The sequence below is a fragment of the Adiantum capillus-veneris genome, chromosome 2 (genome assembly GCF_014529385.1).
Source record: "Adiantum capillus-veneris isolate H3 chromosome 2, ASM1452938v2, whole genome shotgun sequence".
NCBI classification, from domain to species: domain Eukaryota; kingdom Viridiplantae; phylum Streptophyta; class Polypodiopsida; order Polypodiales; family Pteridaceae; genus Adiantum; species Adiantum capillus-veneris.
Window position 1 is genome coordinate 141873397 of NC_140932.1, and position 21322 is coordinate 141894718.

At 43.7% G+C, this 21322-nt stretch overlaps 2 protein-coding genes across 3 annotated transcripts in view; one reads left to right on the top strand and one right to left on the bottom strand.

Moving 5' to 3' along the window:
- The window catches only part of LOC147463761 (peroxisomal membrane protein PEX14-like), a 91794-nt gene that overhangs the window by 57286 nt on the left and 13186 nt on the right, over positions 1-21322 (bottom strand). Inside the window, exons 4-6 of one of the 2 annotated variants that reach the window (XM_086490706.1) lie at positions 6138-6205; positions 5970-6014; positions 5806-5874 (exon numbers count right to left, since the gene is read on the bottom strand). In XM_086490706.1, the coding sequence (XP_086346832.1) occupies positions 5806-5874; positions 5970-6014; positions 6138-6205 (182 nt within the window). Of the gene's footprint in view, positions 1-5775; positions 5875-5969; positions 6015-6137; positions 6206-21322 lie in introns of those variants that run through there. The other variant, XM_086490714.1, reaches the window with a different exon arrangement.
- On the top strand, positions 20133-21203 carry LOC147463763 (uncharacterized). Its single transcript, XM_086529492.1, has one exon. The coding sequence runs from the start codon at positions 20138-20140 to the stop codon at positions 20918-20920; it is 783 nt and encodes a 260-aa protein (XP_086385618.1). The 5' UTR covers positions 20133-20137; the 3' UTR covers positions 20921-21203.

A 21322-nucleotide genomic window follows, 5' to 3' on the forward strand; every position in this document is an offset into this window, starting at 1 on the left:
AGCAGAGGAACCCTTCCGGAGTTGTTACTTTGCTCAAGCACTAATATAAAAGAAATACCGAAAGGGGCGTCAGTCTTTGGGGCCAATCTCTCTGGGCACTATGCCGGCCCGTGTCGACCAAATTGAACTGTGATTTTAAAGTTGTGAAGAATTTTAAGTAATTCTCTCGTGTGTTTTGTCAGATTCTCGTCTTAGGGTGTCCAAGCCTGTGACAGTAGTATCAGAGCATCAGGTGTGTGCTTTTCTCAAAGCATACTCATCCTATCAAAGAGGAGACAGGGCACTTGGGCACAATTTTGGAAATTGTTATTGAAGAATCTTCGTGGCCTGACCCTAGACTTATTAGCCACGACACAATTTTGGAAATTGTTATTGAAGAATCTTCGTGGATCGATCCTGGACTTATTAGCGACTCCACCCTTACTTCATCGCGCATCGGGAGCGCTCTTGTCTTCATCACTCTGTCTTACAAGGGATAAGCCACAAAAAATCCCAGATTACTCATGAATTCTCGTGGAGAATCTGACAGAGGTAACAACTCTCACCGTAAAGGCAAAGAAAAGTTGAAATCCGGAGCAGAAAGCTGAATGGATAGACGAGTGCAGAAAAGTGGAAGCTTTACTCGCAGGAAGAGCTGTAACAGAACTGTCGACCAGAAGATGAACCAGATACTAGAAAGGACACTGAAAGGGATATTGATGTATTGACAATCTAGTTGTTTGTGACAGATACCCGAAAATAGGAGCGAGGAATTCGCATCTGTATGGATTGGAAAGCATGGAGCTGGACATCCACACTTTTGCAACGAGGTGAGCCATCTCCTTGCCTGTTTTGTAGGTGAAATCGAGGATGAGATGGTGAGATCAGGAGCGATGGAAGCTTAAGAATGGATCCGTCGAATCAAGATAAGAATGATGAATTTGAATGAATGGATGATGACGCATGTTGAATGATTCTAGTGCATCAAGATGCCCATATGAATGAGATGACTGGATACTGTGGTGAGCGCATCAAGAGTTCCTGCAGGATGAGATGGCTACACAGGGATCTAAGTGTATCAAGACTTCTGGACGGATGAGATGACTAGATGATTGAAACATTGTGTTCACTATGAACTAAGTGTTTGAATGAAGAACTTTGAAATAGGAATTTCCCAAGGATGAATTTGATTAATGTATGATATTAATGTTCTCTGGAAGAACTTGCTAGATGTGTGCACATAACACGTGAAATCGATGATAATGGATGACGAATTCGAAGCAATGTCAGCTTCAGAATGAACCCGATAAGTATCATGAATTTTGAATGAAACTAATGGAAGAACCTCCTATTTGCAGTGTAACAAGGAACGGGCAGAACACAACCCAAACGTTTTGAAACGGCATTCGGGACGAGTCCCATTCCCGAAACAGAGTTGGGAACGGAACGCCGTTCCGGAACGGCGTGTAACCAGAACGGTGTTCCGGAACGGAGGGAACAAGGTGGAACGGCGAAACACGGGGCGGAACGGGTAAAAGTAGGCATTTGGGGGCAAAAAAGTAGGCTTTTGGAGGCATACTTGGGGCTGTTTGGGAAACATATTTGGTGCAGTTTGAGGGCTGATTTGGGGACAGTTTTGCGGTTGTTTAGGAGTTTATTTGGGACTAGTTGAATGGAGGTAATTCAAGCCTTGCTTTAGTCGACCGTTCCGGCCCCCTCTCCTTCTCCATGTTCCCGTCCCGTTCTGGACCCTCCCGTTCTTGTTCCCCGTTCCTATTCCGGGTAACTATGCCTATTTGTGAACAGATAACAAGATTAAGAATGAGATTATCATTTTGGAGCGCAATGACAGCTCCCGAATGAACCTGATAACGAAACATGAATATTGAATCACAACTGATTCAATGGAACTGTCGTGAGCGCATCAAGAGTTCCTGCGGGATGAGGTGGCCACACAGCTAGAATTGAATGATTGAACCACTCTGTTCAGTATGAACTTAGTGATGGATTGGGATCCCCGGAAATGATTACTCGCACACGACGGTCTGGAGTACAGATGGAATGATCACTCGCACACGACAGTGCTGGAGTGCACAAATCTATGGACATGATAGCAATATGGGATTAGTCAATCCAACATCAGTGAGATCTGGGATAGATCTAGATGCGGTTGCTCAATACGTTGCCAGGAATCATGCTCCTAGATCAGAATCGAATCCATGGACTTGATCGCGATATGAGATTAGTTAATCGACATCAATAAGGTCCGGTGTGGATCTAGATACGATTGCTAAATACGTCACCAAGAATCACAGTCCTAGATTCTATTGGATGTCATTTGAATGTGATCTCATGTGACTATCGTCTTTGTAGAAGTGCTGGATTTGTGTCGTCTAGTGCGTCGGTACTTAGAGTCAGTGTCTACTGAACTGGTTTATGGCTTATGTCTGTTTTGCAAGCATAATCGAGGGCAATTACAAGTATTGCCCGGACAGTACAACAGATGACGTGGCAAAAAGTACGGGCAACAACATGGTAGAGACTGTACCAACAGGCTGACTGTACGGATTGCTCGCATATCGCACTGACAGGCTCTTAAAGTGGCAATACGAACCTCTGTAAAACGCGCTGCTGGTGTGGCACATTGTACGGATTTTCGTAATTTGTGTTGACTGCTTTTTTGGCAGTTTTTGGGATCAGTTGCTTTTGGAACACTTTGCTTTTGAGTTTTAAAGCTTTTGGGGCATTGTTTGTTGGGCATCCCTTGTATCAATAAATAGACCAAAGGGGCCTCACTCTTCAGGGCATCTGGTCGCAGAGTCTAAGAGCAAAGGACCCCTTCGAGAGTTGTACTTTGTTCAAGCATTAATATAAAAGAAATACCGAAAGGGGCGCCAGTCTTTGGGGCCAATTTCTCTAGGCACGGAACTACGTCGGGCTGTGTCGACCAAATTGAGCTCTGATTTTAAAGTTGTGAAGTATTTCAAGTGTTTCTCTCGTGTGTCGAGTCGGATTCACATCTTGGGGTGTCCAAGCCTATGACAAGCAACTTTAGAGTAATCCTTGATAAATTTGCGAAAGAGTCCTGTAAAGCCTAGAAAGGACTTTACTTGGCGCACGTTCCTTATGATGGGTCTATTTCGCACTTGATCCAACTTCTCGGGGTCAACGTGAATTCCATCACGAGTAATAATATAACCCAAATACATAAGCTCTTTCTTAAAGAAATTCACACTTAGAGGCTTAAGCATAAAGCTTCTCAGCTTTCAGTACTTCGAGAACAGCGCGTATATGTGTAAGACGTTCGGAGGAACTTCAGGTGTAACTCAAGATGTCATCGAGAAATACAACAACAAAGTTGCCGAGAAGCGGTCTCAAAAAATCATTCACCATCTGCTGCAAGAGTATAGGTCAAACCAAAGGATAGGACCAAAAATTCATAGTGACCATAGCGTGTATGGAAACCCGTTTTAGAAACATCTTCCAGTTTCATTCGTATTTGATGATAGCCTAATCGTAGGTCTATCTTTGTCAAGTATAATGCTCCATGGAGTCGATCTATCAAATCATCTATACGCAAGAGCAGATTACTTGGCCGAACAAAACCACTGTCGAGAAAATCTTTTAGTTGTCCTTAAATCTCATCCTCTTCGGTTTTAATAAACCGATACGATTGGCTTTGAAAAAGGCCGACTACCAGCCACCACTTCAATGGCATGATTTACTCCTCTTAAAGGCGGTAAGCTAAGAGGTAGACCATCAAGAAAAACGTCCTTGAAATCAGTCATGATTTCTTGGATGAGGGTGGACACGCCAGAATCCGGAAGTTCAATGGAAGAACACAATACATTTTTATGAAATTGAGTGACAGAGGTAACAAGCACCAATAAATCAAACAATGCAGATGGTATACACTGATAAAAGTCGACATCAAAAGCCTTTATATCCTTAAAACATTTCCATGGCAGTAACAATTGGTATAGCAAATCCATTATTTATAGAAATTTGATTGCAAAGCGAGACACACACATGAGGCATGTCCTGTTTAACAAAAACAAGAGAGTAATATACACTGATGAACATAGTCTATATACGATGTATCTTGTTTATCATAAGACCATGGAATTCTAATGATAACATTTGCTCTCTCCAAGCGCATGATGTGTAGATCCAAGTTCTCTTCGTAATCAGCTAGCTTGAGCATCAAGTCAGGAACCATCTGATTCCATACATCCGTATCTTCGCCACAAGCCATCTTCACGCGATACTCATGGTCACTGTCCCGTGTCTACAAGCCCAATTTCTATACCAATTTTGCATGTGAGCTTCCATTATCAAAGGAGTACACTCACATCGTGACCATTGATCTTCCTGGGAAAACGGAAAGATCGTGCTTGTCAAACACTTTGCTGCTAAACGTGCAATTAGTGCATGAACTATGCGCTAAGTGATGGATTTGAACTTGAATAAAATCATAGTTACCTGAGATCTCGTGAATTTGAACCGAAGGGCGTCCTTGCGGTTTCTTAGGCTTCTTCTTGAGGCAGTCTTTAATTTGGTGGCCTGTATGGCCACAACCAAAGCAAGCATGCTTTTTCACTGCATCAACAATGGCAGCTTCCTGGCTTTCTTCTTCTCTTGAGCACCACGAGAGGTGGTGTCGAGAGAAGGCCTCTTCGGCAATTTCAACTTTGTTGGAATCGGGGCTGCTTCCTCAAAGTGTCCTCACCAGATTGGTGATCAGAGCTTATTTTCTTCTCATAATTCGCTCCATTTATCAAATGGAACGTCTGGCCTTTGCCACAGCATCCTCGACATGAGTCGAGGCTTTGTCCTTAATCAAGGCCCAACGGTAATCTTCATGCAAACCCAATAGATACATATGCACAGCATGTGTGGAATTCACCTTACAGAAGGTGAGTGCTACCGCCTGTAGACATGCGTTGAACGAACCACCCGACCATAGCCACCATCACGCAGCTCCCCCGTGCTTGGGACTAGCGCTAAGGACAAAGGCGTGCACCTATAAGACCGAGTGTCCCATACCACCCGGCCTCACCCCCTTGAGGTGACCTCGCGCACTCCTAGCCTCATAGGCTAACCACTGGCACTCTACCAGTGGGGGTCGATAACTACAAATGAGGCCTTGGCCTCCCTTTTATAAAAGTGGCCGCCACACTGGTCGAGTTCACACTACGTCCGTCCAAACACCGGTCGCCCATCCCGACGGTGTCTTAGACTAGATCCTGTAAGCAAGATATAACAACGGTAGCGAAGTGCTAGCTCAATAGCTCAATATTGAATTTTATAAGCCTTTTGATCGGACTACACGGACTGAAACTGACATTGATACTTAGTAGGAAGTTAGAGCAGTAGAAGACTACTCGAATCACAAAAGGACTTGCCAAATCAGAGACACGATTACTTTGATGGAGCAATACAAGACACCTACATATTGCATAGGAGAGGCATAGCTCCGTTGGAGAGAATAGGTTCCAATGACAACATGCGACGACCTCAACTTCACCTCTCATTCAAAGAAGTAAAAATTATCACCTTTGTCATGCATAGCTTGGACAATATCTATCACATCCCCTACGCAAGCCATCCATACCCTTATGCATTTGCAGGTTTGTACAGAGTTAGTTCCTAACTAAAAAATACTTTGCCCAACCATTTTCCATTTTTCTGATGCCAGGTTTGGGCCTACTTCATGGAGATAAAGAGGGACCATAAGTTCAAGTGCATTGAAAGGTTGCAAGTTTATAGAAGGTACAGGCAGTCTCTTTATAAAATTTAGATTAGCTTCAGAAGGATTCCACTAACCTTGGGCTTTGGTGGCAAACAAGACAAAGAAGGACGTTGATTTGGAACTGGAGGCTTGTCATTGATGTTCTGCAAACCATGGCACGTCATCAGTAAAATACTTTGACAGGCTTTATGAATACCTTAATTAACAAATCAAAGCAGTCCCGAAGAGGGCTCCAAACCTTGATTCCTGGAGGAGTCTCACCACGTTCTAGCATAGCCATAACCTATGCCACCATGAAAAGAAACGTTAAAATTCTGCACATAATAAGAATTGAAAGTTGCAGCATCTTTGCAGACCCCTGCTGTGGGCATGGATTGCACGGCAGAGTCTCATGCCAGACAATTACCTCAAGAAAAGTTGGAGACTGGGCAGTGTTGTTTGCTGTGCTAGAATGAAGTGCTTTTGCATTCTCACCTGGAAAAAAAGGCACGTGGCTTAGCAGTCAAATAACTTCCTTTAAGGAAGAGGATAGCTAAGGCAAAACGTATACATTCATCAACAAGAAAAGCATTTTCCAATCACATAGCGAGAATGGGGTCCACCAAATCAAGGATCCCTGCACTAGCACATCCCCCCGGCAGTGCCAAAAAATTGCCAACAATTCTTGAGAGGTCTAAACATAAAAAATCAAGGACTAAAGGTGTCTTTTCTGGTCATCACCAAGGACTACTTTGTTAAAAAAGGTAGGTGAAGTCATTTTTAAGCAGGCTTAAACTTTTCGGGACGATGTCACTATAGGTATGCAATAGAGCTATCACACTTATATGATATCCACATAATGACTGACGACATTTAAAACTCGTCCAAGTTAATCATAAAGCTGGAAAGGTGGATTTTCTCTTTTTGGACATTTAATTTCAAAGATGGCTCAAATTACTAAAATCCTGACATGAGACAACAAAATTTTAATAATTTTAGCCAAGATAGCCTAAGAATATAGATCACTACCCAGCCAATTAGGGACTACACCAAAAATCAACACTTCAGACGTAATTATTACCCAAGAATATTCAATCAAATTGAACTTGGGTCTTCACACTAAGAAGCTCTCTTTTTCAAATGCTCTTCTTGGCATGCCATGGTTTTGCAACACGAGGAGCTGTTCTTGATTCCAGAAAGAAGTTAATCACACTTCAACAGCATGGAATAACATCATTTATATGTGAAACTGCAAGAAGACTAGTCTGATGATGCTTGTCTGGCAGATTTCTCCATCTCTTGAGAGGAATGTTTCCTCAATTTTTAGAGCAAAAAGAAATTTTAGGCTGAATGTAGCCTCAAACCTTGGATTTCTGAAGTTTTGTTTTATAATTATGAGGGTAGAGTTTCAAATGGGACAAACCAACACTGGATACAGGGCAGTAGAATAAAGTGGCAAAGTTATGACATGGCAAGGTGATGATGTGGGACTGTTCAAGTGGTGCCTGATGGAGTGGCAGGCCACCCAATGCAACATAATATCAATGGAGACCTCGAGTAGAGGTTTTCAAAAGGCTAGGGACGCACTTGGTACTCACGTATGTGGCTACCAGCTTAGATTGGAATCAATTACTGTTTGTGCCACTTCATAACACGCAAGTTGTGTTTGAGACTCTTAAGAGAAGAGGTGCACACTCACTATCTCTGAGTTTCTTGTATCCACAAGCAAAAGCTAGATGCTCAGTACAAAAAGAAAATATGGCAAGCATTGAGCACCATTTGGGGCCAAAACCACCTTTCTAGCATCTATTGTTGGTGTAAATTGAAGTGTAGTATTTATTCTGTGATTCAAGTCTTCTTTAGTTTCTTATCGCTGTCAAGTGTCGCTGGCCGTTTTCACTAGGATCGGAGCTTGCTTTCTTATCAAGGAAAAAGACCGAAATCTGTAGTAGCAGATATTATCATGGAGACAGATCAGAACCAAGTGCATGCAAAGAAGGCAAGTATGAAGAAATTAAGGTGTGAGTTGAAGACGGAAAAGAAGAAGACCGAGATCAAGAATTAGCACCTGACAATGGTGGGAAAAGCATCTATTGAAGCCCATGGGAGAGAACACTCAAAAGACTGTGCTCAGCTGGTCATAAGGTGTCAGCTGCAGTAGTGTTAAGTTTGACAATTTTTATGGAACTCGACTTTTATCCAGCTTTTGAGACTGATTTCTCTAGAAGCAATCATTATGAAAGCTTCAAAAGGCCAAGAAAGCTGCCTGTTTTTGAAGAAGAACACAGTTCAATTGGTGGTCTACATATTCTACAGGGACACGCTTCAAAGACTTGGTTCAAATTTAAGTAGCTTGTCTCATCGCTATGGCTAACTCCGTCTTATGAGGCTAATGTGCTTCCTGCATAGAAACAGTAAGTGTTTAAAGGAGATACGCTGTAAATCTAACTGCCCGAAGTTCCCTGATGCTCTCTTACCCAAGCCTCTTACAGACTTGTGACTTAGGGGCACGACTAGAGAAATACCACTATGGGTTTTCATTGAATTAGTATTCTAGTGTATAAAAAATAAGGCTATCAGCATTAGGGGATGATGGAGCATGCTCAAGACATGCTTAAATTATGTGGACCATGACCGTGTAGAAAACCAAAACTAGTAATAAGAAGGTTCCATAGGAGTGGAATGGGAATGTGAAGAGCCACACAAGTTAGCACCGTGCCCCCTCTGACTGCCTCTGTCTTCTGCATCTCCTTTTCTTTGCCTCTCTTCTAGGTCTCTTTTTGCCTCTTGATCCAACTCTGCTAGAAGTACTTTCCCAAAAGACTCCCTCAAAGCCTTCTACCTCTCCTGCTCCTCTGCCCAAGTGCCTAAAAAATAAAGGCGGGGCCTCAATTGTAAGATAGCATTTGTGAGTAGGGTGAAAGAACCATTGTAATCATGACTGTTAGTTAATAACCTAAAGAAAAACCACCAAGAGCACCTTTTTTGGGGGCCAACAGGGAAACTTCACCCCTTTCGTGTCGTCTTCGGTTTTCAAATGTGAAGTGATTTTTTACTCTTTTGAGTTGTTTAAGTATGGCATTAAAGCTCAGAAGTTTGCTATTCTAGCAGGCAAACAAGTCTTCAATCTGCTATAAACTTGCAACATGGAAGCGAAACCGCACATAATGAAGATGGGAGTGGATAAGAAGATGATGATGCCATAATGTCAAAAAGAGAAGAAGAACAAGAGACTTTTACGGAGATATCTGTATTATTGATATCTGTATGATAGCTGATGATGAAAGTAGTGGGGAAGGAACAGATTTTACTGGTTCTTGACGAGTTTGACTAGCATAGACTAGCGTTAACCACGACTTGACCAAACGTTGACCGACGCAGAAATTCATGGAGGAGCGCACATATCGGGAATCATCTCCACACTTTTTCCATGGCGTTTTTGCCTTAAAGAGCATGAAAAGCAAGCTTTTTGACCATTTTTTGTGTTTCAAACTACTCTAAAATCTCCAACAGTTGAGAATTGAAGTCGCTACACAGAAGCCAAAGTTAATCCTCTCAATGAATCCTACACATTGATCCGAATAGATAAGATTTTGAGCACCACCAAAAATTAGGGTTTTCAGTAATAAATTAGTTTTTGTATAAATTTCCACAAATGTTCGATTGATATCTCTCCATACTCTTCTTGTTTGTCCATAGATAAGAGGTAAAGTGAATTGTCCTGAACCAATTTACAAGCATTTGGAAGGATGCAGAGATGGACATCCACTCCTATCGATAAGTGGAGAAGTATCTATTTCATATTTGATTGAAGACCTGATTGAGAATCTACTTTTCGCCATTGTTTTAACTTGTCTAGACTTATTCTAATTGAGATTATTTAAACCTACCCGAATCTGTCTAAACATGTATGGCTTTGTTTGAACTTGTTTAAGCCTCTTGAATTTATGAGACATGCTTTGAGTGATTTGGACCCTGTATAACGGTTGGACCGAGTCCAAGACCCGTTACAACGGTTATTTGTAGGGTTGGACATATGTCATAACCCCAAACCCGACATTTTATGGTTTAGGCCCCTTGACCAAAGTTCTCTAAGTTGTTAGGATTTTTAATCCTAACCCATGCCACTCCGCCGGTCTTCAAATAAGTTGGTAAGTTCTTCTGCTGTTTCTACTACGATTTTAGGGCCCTCGGTCGGGATCTGCAGGTTGTCTCGCATTAGGATCAGGGAGTCCTAGCCCCTCTACGTCTTCAATGGTTGACACGTCGTCATTTTCAGACATGCCCCCTTCTTGGATCCATTTGGAAACCAATAGAACAATAGCGAATGATTTTGGCAAATTGCATGTCATGATAAATTGGAAGGTGAATTTTTGTATTGGGTTTTTCATCCCTTGTATCCATAACCTTTTTTGTTTGAAACATTTCCTTTCCTCAACAAACAAACAGTAACCTACTGTGTATACTTAAATCTACAAAACACAATCAAGTTAGATCAAAAAATATCAGAGGGTCAATCAATTTTCTCATTCCATATCGGAGCTCTTCAACTAAACGCTCCCCAAACTGCAACCTGTAACATTCAAAGGGTCTACAACTAACATGAACACTCCTCCTAGGAAAGCCCAAGCTAGGAGATATTCAAACATTATTAAGCACAATGGTTTTTTTTTCCTTCTTCAATGGGAAAGCCCAAGCCATGAGTAAATCACCTGTATCAAAACCAGAATCGAGCAATCTCAAGTCGGCACCAAAACAAGTTCAAAACATATAAAATCCATTTCAAACAATTGTACAAAAAGTATTTCCAAGACAAAAGTATCTAAATACAAATCAAACTTAAAATCATTCGGGGTTGGTCTCTATCAGTCAAACTAAGTAATGACGTGGCGTGCCCAACTCGAAGGAAGGTGGCCGAGAGGACAAGGCAAACCTAGCCCAGAAGAACTTGCAGATGTTTTGGGTATAGGGCCTAATAAGAGTGTTAAATATCCTAACCCAGACAACTTAAATAAATGGAGCATTGATCGAGGGGCTAAAATCTAAAGTACCAAAAGCTTGATCTCTGGCCGTGATTTTCAAAAATCGCGTTGATTGTTGACGTGGCAGGCTGTCCAGAAATTCCGTGATTTACGATGGTCTGCTGACATGGCACAGCTGTGCACATTTCCGCTTTTTATGTTGCTGGTCACCGGCAGCTTTTACGTGGGCCTTCGGTGCAAGTGCTTTTGGGGTTGCTCTGCTTTTAGAACAAATGATTTTTGGGGCTTTGCTTTTGGGCATCCCTTGTACTGTTTATAAAGACCCTTGGGGCCTCAAACCTAAAGTACCAAAAGCTTGATCACTGGCCGTGATTTTCGAAAATCACTTTGATTGCTGACGTGGCAGGCTGTACGGAAATTCCGTGATTTACAATGGTCTGCTGACATGGCACAGCTGTGCACATTTTCGCTTTTTATGTTGCTGGTCACCGGCAGCTTTTAAGTGGGCCTTCGGTGCAAGTGCTTTTGGGGTTGCTCTGCTTTTGGGCTTTGCTTTTGAGCATCCCTTGTACTGTTTATAAAGACCCTTGGGGCCTCACTTTGCAAAGCATCTACACACAAAGTCTGAAAGCAGAGGACCCTTGAGAGTTGCATTGTTGCGACTTAATATAAAGCAATACCAGAAGGGGTGCCAGTCTTTGGGGCCAGTGCATCTGGGCGCGGAACTACACCGTGCCGTGTCGACTCCCCTTCTCTCTCTCTCTCTCTCTCTCTCTCTCTCTCTCTCTCTCTCTCTCTCTCTCTCTCTCGTCAAGTTCAATGATTTTGCAGTTTCTGTTCGTATGTAGCTATTGATTTCTCGCTTGGAGCGTCCAAGCCTGTAACAGTGGTATCCGAGCTCAGAAGATTCTTCCTCTACAGAGCATCCGATCCCTTTTGCAACACACATGGGTTCTCGCGAAGAATCTGACACAGACAAAACCCCTTCGCGGGGAGTGAAGAGAAGTTGAAACCCAACACAAGAACTGAAGAAAACAACGAAGATTTGGAAATTTCCCGCAAGGAACTTTGCCAGAGTGGAGTACAAACATCAAATGCACGTTGACAAGTGTGTAAAAAGATAAATGAAGTACTCCCAAAACCAGAAATATGTGAAGCCTCTAAAGACTTACCCGATGGATGAGATTCACTCGAGATGGCGAGAGGCCATTGATTCTCCTCCCAAGTCGGAAAGGAAGCTGAGAGACAAACCGAGTGCAGAAAAGTAAAAATTGTACTCGTAGAAAGAGCTGGACAAAGCTCTTGAAAAGAAGATGAACCAGTTAACGGAAGGCTAGAAGCACTCTCAAAAGAAGAGGAAATCGACGGTCGACTTTCGAGGTGGCAAGCAAATCCAAGAAGCGTGTTCGTTACGAGGATGACCCAGATTTTTCTTCGTCTTTAGAGAGTTCCGACAGTTCGTCGTCTTCTAGTTCAGGTGAGGATGAGAAAAGGCGGAAGACGTAGAGAAAAAGCAAGAGAAGCAGACTTCTAAAAATTCCAGAAGGCATGGGAGGCCATCTAACAGAGTAGGAGAGCTCATCCTCTTCTGGCAGTTAACAGATGAGCAAGAAGACCAAGGAGTTCAAGGAAGGGAGTCAGGCCGTCAGGTTTGACACGTTTTCAAGCTACGAGGACGCCCATCGAGCCCTTGAGTTTATACATCAGTTTGACGTCACCTCCTCAGGAGGTCATTTCTCGGAACGCTCCAAGGTGCAAAGGGCAACATCTTACTTGAAAGGAAATGCAAAGACATGGTGGTCTACTCTGTTGTTACGCAAAGAAGCACCTACAACGTGGATAAAATTCAAGAAAATTTTGACGTCAACTTGGATATCAGAAGAATACGAAGAAGATGTCATCACGGCTTGGCATTATCTGAGAATGACTAAGAAAGACACATTAGATGACTATTGTTACAGGTTTTGGGATACCCTTTTGCCAGTGTCCTCGTTTCGGAGGATCACGTTGAGGGACCAGATTGAGCAGTTTCAACAGTATTGTCTACAACAGAAGTCTGACTCTATTCAGAGACTTATGGGACATGCTAAGCAAGGTTTTGGAATGCATGCCGGCTCATTGACTTATCCTACGGACAGGCTAGTGTCCGCCTCAACAAGGCAAGAGTCTTCTAGTGAAGAGAATGAATTAGGGGAACCAAATGCAAGTTCATCAAAGGATTCCAGAGAAGAAATGGAATCAGACGATAGTGCATCCGAGGGTTCCGACGCACCAAGGGAACCAACTGCAAATTCATTTGAGGATTTCAGAGAAGAAAGTGAATCGGTTATAGTGCATCTGAGGGTTCCGACAAAGCAAGGGACTCAGTCGATGGTTCCTCAAAGAACTCAGACAATTGAGATTGAAGTGACAGTGAAGAGGGGAGGCCAACGAGGCTTCCAACAGGTCCCAGGGCACAAGAAAAGAACACAAAGAGAATCAGTTGGTAGATCAAAGAATTCCAAAGATCCAGATTGCAGTGCCAAGGACAAGGGAGGCCAACGAGGCTACCAACAAGTCACAAGGCACAAGAAAAGAACAGAAAGGTAAGCTAGGTCCACCGGATAATTCGGTCAAGGGTAGTTTTTGGCCCTCTATGCAAAGTGGATGAGGGAGGAGAATATCGCAAATTCCCTTCAGAGAGAGTTGTACCTTGAAGCTTTTGGGCTACTAGCAGTGTCTACTCCAAAAGTTATCGATAAATCAGCAGGTTGAATCTGGTGCGGTGCGGACTGCACAAGAGGGGAGCCACTCCACTCCTTTGTCACAAATTGCCTAGATTGAATAAAGTCACTAGTTTCTTTTTAAGATTATAGGGGTACTGACGGGCTGACAGTATTTTGCGGAATGACTTTATGACGTGTGTATTGTTAGATGTAGAGAAAGATGGAATGTCTGCAGCACTTTGTCTAATGAATGATTTAAACTTAGTGCATCTAAATATCTATTAGAGATCAATGTGATCTGGTTGTGATAGCTAAGTGAACAAGAACTAAATGTGAACTGAATGAGATTCTAGTACATCGAGATGTCTATCTAGATGAGATGACCGAATACTGTTGTGAGTGCATCACGAGTTCCGAAAGAATGAGATGGTTGCACAATGATCTAGGCACATCAAGAGTTCTAGATGGAATGAGATGGCTAGATTGAATGATTGAAACACGGTGTTCAATGTAAACTAAGTGTGTGATTTTGTGAACTACATGCTATGTGAATATACTGTTTAGTACATCAAGACATCCGTGAAAAGATCAATGCAATCTAGATGTGATTGCTAAATAGGTTACAATGATCATCAATTGTATCTAAGACCCTTGCAAAAATGTGATTAATCATTGACTGATGTCTTTGTGAAAGTGTTGGATTTGGTGGAGTCTAGTGCCCGAGTACATAGAGTCAGTGTCTATTGAAGAAAGTTTTTGTCCTTCGGTTGTTATGCGGATGTAATCGAGGGAGATTACAATTCTTTCAAGAGGGGGGAATGTCACACAATGATGACGTGGTATGCCCAACTCAAAGGAAAATGGCCGAGAGAACAAGGAAAACTAATCCCAAAAGAACTTGCAGAAGTTTTGGGCGTAGGGCCTAAACAGAGGGTTAGGATTAAAATTTAAAAATCCCTTATCTCGGACAACTTAAAGAACTTATGGAGCACCGGGCAAGAGGCCTAAAACCTAAAGTACCAAAAGCTTGATCTCTGGCCCTGATTTTTGTAAATTGCAATGACTACTGACGTGACGCGCTGTAAGGAAATTCCATGATTTGCGCTCGTCTACTGACAAGGCACTGCTGTACGGATTTTCGTTTTTTACGCTGCTGGTCACCGACAGTTTTTATGTGGGACTTTGGTGCAGGTGCTTTTGGGGTTGCTCTACTTTTAGGACAGATGATTTTTGGGGCCCTTCTTTTGGTCATCCATTGTACTCTTTATAAGGACCCTTGGGGCCTCACTCTGCAAAGTATCTGGACACAGAGTCTAAGAGCAAAGGACCCCAGGAGTTGTACTGATGCGACTCAATAATAAAAAAATATCGGAAGGGGCGCCAGTCTTAGGGGCTAGTGTGTCTTAGCACAGAACACCACCATCCCGTGTCGACTCTCCATTCTCTCTCTCTCTAGTCAAGTTCAGTGATTTTGCAGTTTTTGATTTTGCAGTTTCTGTTCGTGTGTTGCTATTGATTTCTCGCCCGGAGTGTCCAAGCCTGTAACAGACTAGCTTTCCATTTTTCTTCAATGGTCCCCTCATTGTGATCGTGCTAACACGTGCCCAAAAGAGCGTCACAATGCCCTAACAACACGATGTGAAAGTCTGCCTTGCCATGGTACCCTTGTATAGTGAGTGGAAGAGCATCAATGAGTGGTACCACTTTCTGAGTTTGCCTTGTGGCTAACTCTGCCTCTAGTTCTCCAAAAAATTGGTCGTATCCAAAGTCCATTTGTTTGAGAAACTCTAGATGGATGAAATTTTTGGTGGTCCGGGGTTGAAGAAAATAAGTGCTTTAAAGCCCTTGATTTTTCCATATGCTCTGCACAATTCTTTAGTACCATCCAGAGAGATACCATAAATGTCGAGAACAAGTCCGACCGTAGTTTTAGCTTTCTTAGCAAGAGGTTGCTCTAGAGGCTTATCCCCCCTAGTAGGGCAGTAATAGTAGTTTTGTCCCTCGAAACATTCAAAGCATTCTGCCTTCTTGCAATAGGGGTTCTCGTTGGTGAGATGTCAAACGAGGTTATTAAGATGAAGTGTCGCGAGAATCCCAAGAATTTGTTCGTGGGAGTGGAGGATTATGAGTGTTTGTCGGTTGATCTTCTGAAGCAAATACCAATTTTCTCTTCATAAGGTTGTAACCAATAGGCAGCATGGTCCATAAGTTCTTGCATAATACACTTGTTTAGATAGACAGTATTCTTGTAGAGATGATGGCAATCCAAAGATATAGTGTTCGCACTGATCCTCCACGGTTATCAACTTAAAGAAGGACACCGAAAGGTAAACGTCGAGGAACCTTTGGTTGTTGTCCGCCATGGTTTCCGTGGCAAGCATTTTCAGGTTACCCCAATCTGCCAGAATCTGTACTTTAAATAGGGATGTCATGTGGCTCCGAGTAAAAATATTTTTCAAAATCCTTAAGAGCATGCAGTTTGGTAGCTATAGAACTCCACCACTGCATAGCATTATCTTTCAGAAAACCCACGGCTCGAGATCTTTGATTGATTCTTCCATGTAATTCCCCAGGGCATAGATGTTATCGAACTACTACAGGAACTGCAAAGCTTTCTTTCTATCTTTCACGCCTGAAAAGGTGAAAAATTTTATTGTAGATCCCCATCCTTGAAGTCCTTAGGCTGATGCGGTGCAAAGCCAAGATATAGGTAGTAGGGGTAGACATACGGACTTTAACCGTTGTATCCAGGAGGTGGCAGTGGCAAAGGCAATTGCACAGGGTCAACATCAAATGGTTCCACCATGTTCCTAAAAACTCCCCCAATCGGAATAGAGGACAGAGTAGGTTATCGGTTAGAGGCCCTTGTGCTTTCTGCTGTCGGAGCAAGAGGAACAGCCTGAGGCAACAGAGGAGGCAATTTGTAGTTCAAAATTTGTCGAAAGCTCTGCAGAAATTGGAGGTTCTGTTGAGGATGCCTCGAGAGTATTTTGCAGAGTTCATTGAGGAGAAACTGCAAATACACCGTAGAATCCAAAAATGCTTTCCGAAAAGTATACACCTGAGGCTTGGATACCAATGCAATGGGACGGCACCATGTGCCAACTGAAAGAACTAACTGGAATAGACGTTTCACAATTCAAAACAACTTAACTGAGAGAGAGAGAGAGAGAGAAAAAGAGAGAGAGAGAGAGAGAGAGAGAGAGAGAGAGAGAGAGAGAATCTACGCAAGAGGACACGGAGCTGCTGAGTTCCACTCCCAGACTACAAGGCCACAAATTGTGACGCCCTTTCGGTATTTCTTTATATACCTAAATGAATCCAGGATAAGCCTAGATTCACCCTTAAAAGGAAAGTGCAAGGTATAGACCCCATGGTAGTCACCCACAAGACAATATAACCATCAGCTCCATCATGCATAGTATTGACTAAATACCACGACACCCCCACTAACGTAGTCGGTGCCCAATAGTGGGTGTAGAACTAGGTACTAACATATGCTCCCAGACACAACACACACCACACGCGCGCACACATGAGCATACATCAACACAAAGTTCAACGTACTGAGTTTCTGTCATGACTCCAGAGATCAAGGGCAAACTCAGCCATAATGAAGCCTAGCACTAAAAGAAGCATTAAATCGGAAAAATTAGCACAAAAATGAGGTAGTTGATAGGGCATACACACCACAAACGATAAAAAGAATTAGCACAATCGGACGAAAATTTCACAATGTGAAGTCTGCATGTCCGCTATACGACTGAAAATATACCTAGATGAATCCAGGATAAGACTAGATTCACCCTTAAAAGGAAAGTGCAAGGTATAGACCCATGGTAGTCACCCACAAGACAACATAACCATCAGCTCCATCATGCATAGTATTGACTAAATACCAAGACATCCCCACTAACGTGGGTGTAGAACTAGGTACTACATATGCTCCCAGACACAACACACGCACACACACGAGCATCCATCAACACAAAGTTCAACGTACTGAGTTTCTGTCATGACTCCGAAGATCAAGGGCAAACTCAACCATAATGAAGCCTAGCACTAAAAGAAGCATTGAATCTGAAAAACTAGCACAAAAATGAGGTAGTTGATAGGGCATACGCACCACATACGACAGAAAGAATTAGCACAATATCAATTGGTCGTAACTGGAACGAAAATTTCACAATGTGAAGTCTGCATGTCCACTATACGACTAAAAAATATAGCTAGATGAATCCAAGATAAGCCTAGATTCACCCTTAAAAGGAAAGTGCAAGGTATAGACCCATGGTAGTCACCCACAAGATAATATAACCCTATGGTCCAACAAGACAATTTTCTTTATATTGCTCCAACAAAGTACAACCCTGTGGCTCCGGTGTGCATCACTCGCGAGTAGAATGCCAGAGAGAGACCCCATAGGGCTTATTTAAAGGGCCTAGGCCCATCCAACAGCAGGTTACATGAAAAGCGCAGCTTCTAAAAGCTATGGGTCCAAAAGCAAGCACCCTTTGGGCAATCCGTACAACGCTGCCACATCATCAAAGCTTTCCGCAAATCGCAGGGATCAACTCTTTACGCGTGTGTGTCATGATTTATTTTAGGGTTTACGCCAGAGTAACAGGGAACGGGCGGAACGGACCCCTCCCGTTCCCGGAACACGTTCCCAGCCAACTTGGGTCCCCGAAACGGAAACGGAAACGGCAACGGAACGGCGTTCCGTTCCTGGGTGTAACCGGAACGGCTGGGCGGAACGGGCAGGGAACGGACGAACCGGAACGGGAACGCGTGAGCGGAACGGAACAGGAACGGCAGATTTCAAATTTTGAAAAAAATGACCGTTTTTAAAAAAAAACAGGGGGCGTTTAGGGACTGTTTTTGAACGTTTGAGGGAGGGGTAGACTCTAACTCCTATATAATGCCTCAAGGGCAAGGTTGAGAGCTCATAGCCTCATCCTTCCCTCAAGGCTCAAGCTCTCTACGTCGGCTCTAGCCTCATCCAAGTTCCTCAAGCCTCAAGGCTCAACCTTCAAGGCTTCAAGCTCTCTCTCTTTCTCCCTTGGGCCTCAAGGCTTTAAGCCTCAAGGCTCAAGTGAAAGCTCACTCTCCCTCTCTCCATCTCTCCCTTTTCCTCTCTCTCTCACGGCTCGCCATCTCTCCATAATACATATCTCCCTCATCTCTCTCTCCCTATCACTCCATCTCTCCCTCTCCCTCTCCCTATCTCTCCCGAGTCCCTCTCCCTTTCTCTCTCAAGCTCCCTCCCTCTCTGGAGTCTCACATGGCGCAAGCTTCCGCATCAAGTGAACGTGTGCCCTTGGGTGCGAAGAAGAAGAAGGAGGAAGTATCATGGTGGGACGAAGTGCATTCCCGAGTGTTGGGAAAGTCCGGTGGTGCCCGTGCATGGAAGTGCAAACTATGCGGCTTCGAGAGGCAATCCGGCACAACCAAAGTCCGCGCTCACCTCCTTAAGCTAGAGGGACAACAAGTGGCAATATGCAAGGAGGTCAACGAGCATTTGTTGAAGGTCTTTCAAGCCAAGGATGCCGCCATCAAAGCCAACAAGGAAGAGAAGGATGCGACCAAGCCGAAGCGCCCCGCAATCGACCCCAACGATTTGCTCTTTCCCTCTTCTACACCTTCTTCATCCATCGGTGGTAATAGTAATGCGGCGACGGCGGAGATGTAGGCGACATCATTTCGATCGCCATTCTCAACCCCTAATACTACGCCGGTCTCCACTCCCAAGCCGCACCAACGCACTCTACATGCCACTTGGGATCCGAAAAGGAAGGAGGATGTGGATGCAAGTGTTGCACGCTTCTTCTATCATGACAACATTCCCTTCATAAAGGCTCGGTAAGACATTCCTCCATTTTTGGATTTAGATATATTGACCAGTTTATTAATTTAACTTTGAATCCTAATACCTATGTGTTACCTCTTATGTGTAGGTCGGAGTACTTCAAGACTATGTGCACAAGGATAGGAGAGTATGGGGCACGATATGTGCCACCCTCTTCCGAGGCCCTCCGCACTACTCTACTCGATAGAGAGAAGGCCGTTGTGGAGACGGCAACCCTTAACATGAAGAGGCAATGGACCAAGTATGGAGTGACCCTCATTGCGGATGGATGGAGCGACACCAGGAGGAGATCCATTCATGGCATTGTTGCCTATTCCAAAGGGGAAATGTATTTTGCCCACTCCCATGATGCTACAGAAACAGGAAAATCAGCCGATGTCCTTGCAGGAGAGTGGGCCTCCGCCATAGAGACCATTGGGTCCGAACTTGTGATAGGGCTAGTCACTGATGGGGAGGCATCGAACAGGGCAGCCGGGGCTATTTTAGAAGGCACATACCCCCACATCACGGTGTCCTTTTGTATGGCGCATTGCCTTAACAACCTCCTGAAGGATTTCGGCAAACTACCTTGGATAGAGCCTCTCTTTGCCTCTACAGCCAAAGTGGTTTCTTTTGTCAACAACCACAACGTCCTTCGAGTAGAGTTCTTGAAGCGGTCGGGGGGAAAGTTCTTCTCAAGTATTGTGAGACCCGCTTTGCCTACAACTTTCTTATGGTAGGCCGATTTGTGGAGTGTCAGAGTGCAGTGCGGCAGCTCTTCATCAGTACAGAGTTTGCTGAGACTTCCCATGCACGTACAGCAGCAGGGATCATTTGTACAGAGAAGGTAGAGGATCCAGAGTTCTAGGAGTCTCTCAAGACTCTTGACAAAATGGTAAAACCAGTGATTCACTTGCTTAGAGTGATAGATGGTATGCAACCTTGTGTTGGCAAGGTTTATGAAGCAATGGATCGCATGGTGGAGGCGCTTGGAGATCTTGAGAAGGACCCAGATAGGCTTGAAGAAATCAAAGACCTATGCAGCAGCAGGTGGAACTCCTATAGTTCACCTCTTCATGGTGCAGCTTTTGTGTTGGATCCAGAGTTCCAAGGTGCAGGACAGGAGCATGATTCAGAGGTAAACACACATTGGAACACTATTTTGAAGAGGCTTCACCCTGATAGAGACATGCAGCGCAAAATCAAGGATCAGCTTGCATTTTACAGGGATATGCGAGGATCATTTGGGACTGCCGATGCCCAAATTGATCGCACCAAGATTTCCTCGGTCTTGTGGTGGCAAGAAAATGGTTCAGATGGTCCCGATCTTCAGCGACTTGCTATCCGCATTCTCAGCCAAGCGGTTAGCTCCTCTTGCTTGGAGCAATTGTGGAGTGTTTACAGCCACATTGCATCTAGAAAGAGGAACCGACTTGGAGTGGAGAAAGCAAATGACCTTGTTTTTGTCAGTGCAAACTTACGAATGCTTTGCAAGTCAGCATCTAAAGTGACAGACCCTTTTCTACAGTGGGAGATGGAGGCAGAGGCAGAGGTGCTTGGAGAGGGGGCAGCATCTACACATGAGGATGAGCCTATGCAGGAGGATTGGGATGATATTCATGAGATCCAGGACACCACTACAGATTGGGAGGCAGGAGGCTCTTCTCAAGCATGACTCATGAGTCATGACTGATTGCTCCTTATATCTTTTTGTAGCGCCTTGGCTGGCCTTGTAAGCCATCGTCATGATCTATCTAGTATCATTGTTTTGCTCCAAGCTTTTGTGTGGAGTCTGGACTCTTTTAATTTTAAGTTAAGTTAATGTCCTTTCTATGAAGAATCAAGATGCTTCTGTGTCATGTGAATGGTGGATTCGTGTCATGAGTCATGACCGCACCTTAAGACTTAAGCATCATTGCAAAGCATGCCTAAATAGGATTCTACTTGGAGTAATGAGTGTGTGTGGCTCTCTACTAACATATACGTTGAATCCACCCTAATTTAAGCATAATTCGAGTTTACCGTTCCGGCCCCCGTTCCCGTTCCACTTTTTCGGGGGGGCCCCGTTCCGGAAACG